The 4,305-nt window shown below is 42.3% G+C and overlaps 1 protein-coding gene across 1 annotated transcript in view; it reads right to left on the minus strand.

The window, feature by feature from the left end:
• Nucleotides 1-4,305, minus strand: part of DNAH11 (dynein axonemal heavy chain 11) — a 330,986-nt gene that overhangs the window by 122,473 nt on the left and 204,208 nt on the right. The window contains exon 54 of the mRNA XM_077757651.1: nucleotides 3,445-3,678. Coding sequence (XP_077613777.1) covers nucleotides 3,445-3,678 — 234 coding nt within the window. The remainder of the gene's footprint in view (nucleotides 1-3,444; nucleotides 3,679-4,305) is intronic.

Here is a 4,305-nt window from a genome sequence, read left to right on the forward strand (position 1 = left end):
CCTATTCCTGGACAGGTAAAAACAGAACAGTGTTTTCTGAAAAATGCAATTTTTGTTAGCACCAACTAGAAATTTACCTTCTCCACTCTGTGCAATTAGGGGAACACCAACAGCTGTCCCCACCACAGTACCTGCCGCTCAAGCACATGTCACTTATGTCTCTGGCTTTTCTGGTCCTGTGAAGCTCAGGCTCAAGGCAGCAGAGACCACAGGAAGTCCTGCTTGGAGGCAAGTTGGCGGAATGCGCTCTCCAGCAGAGCATCAGAAAGGCTCAGAGAAGGTGAGACACAGGTATTCCTGGGCCACTGTGAGACTTACTTCGATGGAAATGCCTACAGACAGGTCTTCTCTCCTTCCACAAGATAAGAAATGGTCCTCTTAGTTTCTTCTACCTCAAAGAGCATTCAATGTAACACCTATTACAGAAAGGCAAACTACAGATGCCTTGTGGGGATAGGGAGGGGTGTGGTCAAAGCCCAGTGGGTATCCTAGATGGGTATTGCTCCTCTTGGCCTCACTCAACTCTTGAGGAACTCAAGTCTTTCTGAGGCGTCAACAAATTAATCTTCTCTCAAGAATGATTCTGCTCTTTTCACTGGTATTTCGTGAGGTTCACGAGGCACCATTAGGTTCCTAAGTTTGAGAATCACGTAATGGAAAGCAGAAGTCAAGTCCTGGAAGCAGCTTTAAGTATAATGATAATTAACTCTTCATTCCATTTATTTTCCAGAAGTAGGCTACTATATTTTAAAAAATCAAGGAAGCAAAGAATAATCATAATCATTTATTTTGACTCAATTGCTAAAAGTATTCGAGGGGTTCCATCCTGTGGAACCACACCTCACTACTATATCCAAGGACTCTTAAAACCTCTGCCTAAATGGCACTATTACTACTATTACTGTTCCCTGTGCCATTTATTATAGTTTAAGCTAAAACAGAAGTTTTAGCTCCTCAGTGAACTCAGAGTAATAATGCACAGTGACATTTGCTTGTCTGTCCTTTTTAGCCATGTGAAATTAGTCATAGGTTAGGTTATAATCCAAAGAATCATCCAAGAGACCAGGAGGAAACTGTTATTTCATGCCCTGATTTCAGTTTTGGAGGGAACTGCTAGGTCTGAAGCATCTAGTGACTCAAGCCCTGGAAGTGAGGCCTCACTTAACTATCTGTGATGATCTAAGCTGACAACTAGAGAGGGGATGTGTGGCTCTAATGGGAATTTATGGCTTTATCGCAATGAATAAACAGTGCTGAGGTTTAGACACATATTTCAAATGGCACGGATATTCACCTCTGTGCAATTACTTCAGGCAGAGCTTTACAGGACACAAGCTCCAACATGAAGGAACTCCGCTCCACACACAGCCTGATCTTACGTAATAAGGCTTTCCAAATGCCCACCTAAAAAAGTATGCTTCTTTTCTAAAACAGACAGACTTCTAAAACTCTCAGGGAGCTATGAAATATTCCAGTCACTCCTCTGATATTATTAAGAGCATGATAGGTACAAATACCTATTGGAAAAAAATCATCAGTAGTCCTTCAATTAAGACTCCATGTGTCTTCTTCTTAGACTTTCCACCTGTTGTTTCCAGCCGAGAGGAAATAAAGAGACTCAAGCATCCTTGAACTTGGCACCATAAAGAGCCAGTCCTTTTCTTTCTTCCTCTCCCTCAACCTCTTCTTTTTCCCTATGGCTGAGATGCTACCACCATGGACACTATTCTGTTTTTATACTCTTTGTTCTGTTATTTGGGAAGGAAACTCGGAGTGTGGCAGAGGACATTTTTTTCCTTAGCCAAGGGCTGACACCCCCCACCCCCACCCCCAGTACTGACAGTTTAGTTTGGTCAACGCTAGCATTTCCTGGGGCAAAGTCCAAAGGTTCAGTTTGGGACATCACTCAAAGGTACACAGATGCTCTGAGACACGAATCTCCTGGACTCACTGTCTCTTCGCTCTATGGAACTCCCAGGAAAGTCTTCACTAGGGGAAAGAGACAGAACTGGAAAGGTAGCTAAAGAGAAGAAGAAGGAAAATGAAAGAAGCCAAAGAGTAAAAGAATAAACTAACACGTACACCAAAAGAGTAAAAACATTTTTTTAAAGAAAAAGGAAAGATGCAAAAGTACGGATATATTCTTTGGTGGGCTTCCCAACTCTTATTACATCACCACATCCTGGAACCTGGTCTGGAAACCTTCTCAGTCGGGTTTTTTCGTTCCTAATCATGGTCCATCTACTCCCTATACATGGATCAGTGCTTCAAAGAGACCCATTCCTGGTTTACAAAATGAATGGAACAGAGGCAGAAGGCGTTCTGGCCTATGGCATGTGTGAAGGACACGGCTGGACAGGCCTTTCAGAGCGAGAGGTGCCACTGTAAACTTCTCCCACCAGCTCGAGGCTCATTTCTAGCCTGGGTATAAAAGGGCCATGCAGCACACGTGGGGAGAAAACTGGCCCAGTCTCCTGAACAGCCTATGAGTCCGTCCGACCGGATGACAATACTCTGAAGAAGCCTACTCGAACTCCTGGCCTTGAGGAAACCAGTAGGGAGAGTCTTTCTCTCTCCAACTCCAGAGCCTAGGTAGCTCAGAGAAAGCGGGACCAGTCTCCAAAATCTCCACTATTTCTTATTCTAATTTTTTAGAATAAGAGGCAGCGTGGGGAGCTTTAAAATCTCAATACCTGAACTCCAACTCCAGCCTCACGGTTTCTGTGGTAGGTTCTGTCTCATCTATGAAATTACAGTAGTGACACTTACTTCATATACTCGTCATTTTCAACAATGAGATGAGAGGACAGATGGACAGACCCATACGTGGTTAACATCAAAAATGTGCTAATTCTCTCCTAATTTATTCCCGGAGGTTAGACGTACCATCCTTCAAGGTAGCAGGGGCCTACGACTGAAGGTGAAGGCTACACTGGACACTTTCAACTAAGAGAGATGGAGGCCAAAAGGAGACGAGACACCAAGGTCAGAGGAAAACAGCTACACTCAGAGACCTCAATCTGAACAAACCACATCATGTCATCAGACGGGAAATAATGCCCTCCCTGGGGGGCTGAGAATCTAAAACCCAAGGGGATCCTACTTCCATTCTAGTGTGACAGAATTCCTAACTATAAACCCAGGGCACCAAAGCAGGAAGATCTAAGAGGGGAGTGAGCTGGACCTGCTCCTCAACATCTGTTCACTGCCCTGTCCTGAGTCAGGCCAACCAGGGAAGGATCTCTGCAAACCAGCATGATAAAATAACTGGCCCACCCCATTGGAGACATAGCGTCAACACTGTTTTTTTGGTGTGTGTCATTCAACTGTAAATTTAAACAGTAAGCATCTTATATAAACAGACTGAAATGCTGCATCGAAAGGATGTATTATTTAATTTTAAGAGCAGACATTTTACGGAGCAGTAACACACCCTGGTCATACCTGAGAGGCTGTGGTTTTCAGCTTTTGGATGCCATTCACCAAGTGCTCTTTCTTCTGGGATACTTCTTGTTGTTTCTTCTTCAACAGATTCTTGAACAGTGATATTTGTTCTAGAAAACTCTTTGGGGTGGTATAGTTGTGTCTTCTCTCATTCTGGTAATACCTGGTACTCATTTCATTCACACTAGTGTGTACATGGGCCATGAAGAGGCTAATAGAATCTTTGTCCAGGGGCTGAAAACATACACACTGTAATTCATATGAAATTCTCTCAAGTTAAAACAAAGATGTAATTTAAAAAAAAGAATCAGCAAAATTATGTAGTTTTTTTTTTTCCCCAAAGCCAGAACAAATACAGTAGAGTCTGGGAAAACAGTCTTTAAGAGATATCTACAGGATTAGAGAGATAACAATAAAGCCTTCAGCTTTGCCAAGTAGGGCAAAGGATTTTTGTGCACTCCACATACCAGACCCATAAGCCAACATATAATACAAACACAGCTTTTCCCAACTTGATAGATAACACAAACACAGCTTTTCCCAACTTGATTTTTATCTATTAAGTGTGTGAAAGAAAATAATGGAGAAACTGAGACACAGTACTCTAAAAAGTATTTTTGGTGTTGCTTTCACACCACACTGTAGCAGTCACACACACACACACACACACAACACACACACACCTCTCAAGCTGACAAATATGGTTTTATAAGAACCCATGGGAAAAGAAACAGGATGGGAAGGTATAAAACTCACTGCTTCTGGGAAAAAAAAATACCATTTCTATTTTCGTTTGGAAAAAACAAAAAAAAAAAACAAAAGAAAATGAGTAACTTCTCTCAAAAGATTTAATACAGGAGC

The sequence above is a fragment of the Crocuta crocuta genome, unplaced genomic scaffold (genome assembly GCF_008692635.1).
Source record: "Crocuta crocuta isolate KB4526 unplaced genomic scaffold, BGI_CrCroc_1.0 scaffold62, whole genome shotgun sequence".
NCBI classification, from domain to species: Eukaryota; Metazoa; Chordata; class Mammalia; order Carnivora; family Hyaenidae; genus Crocuta; species Crocuta crocuta.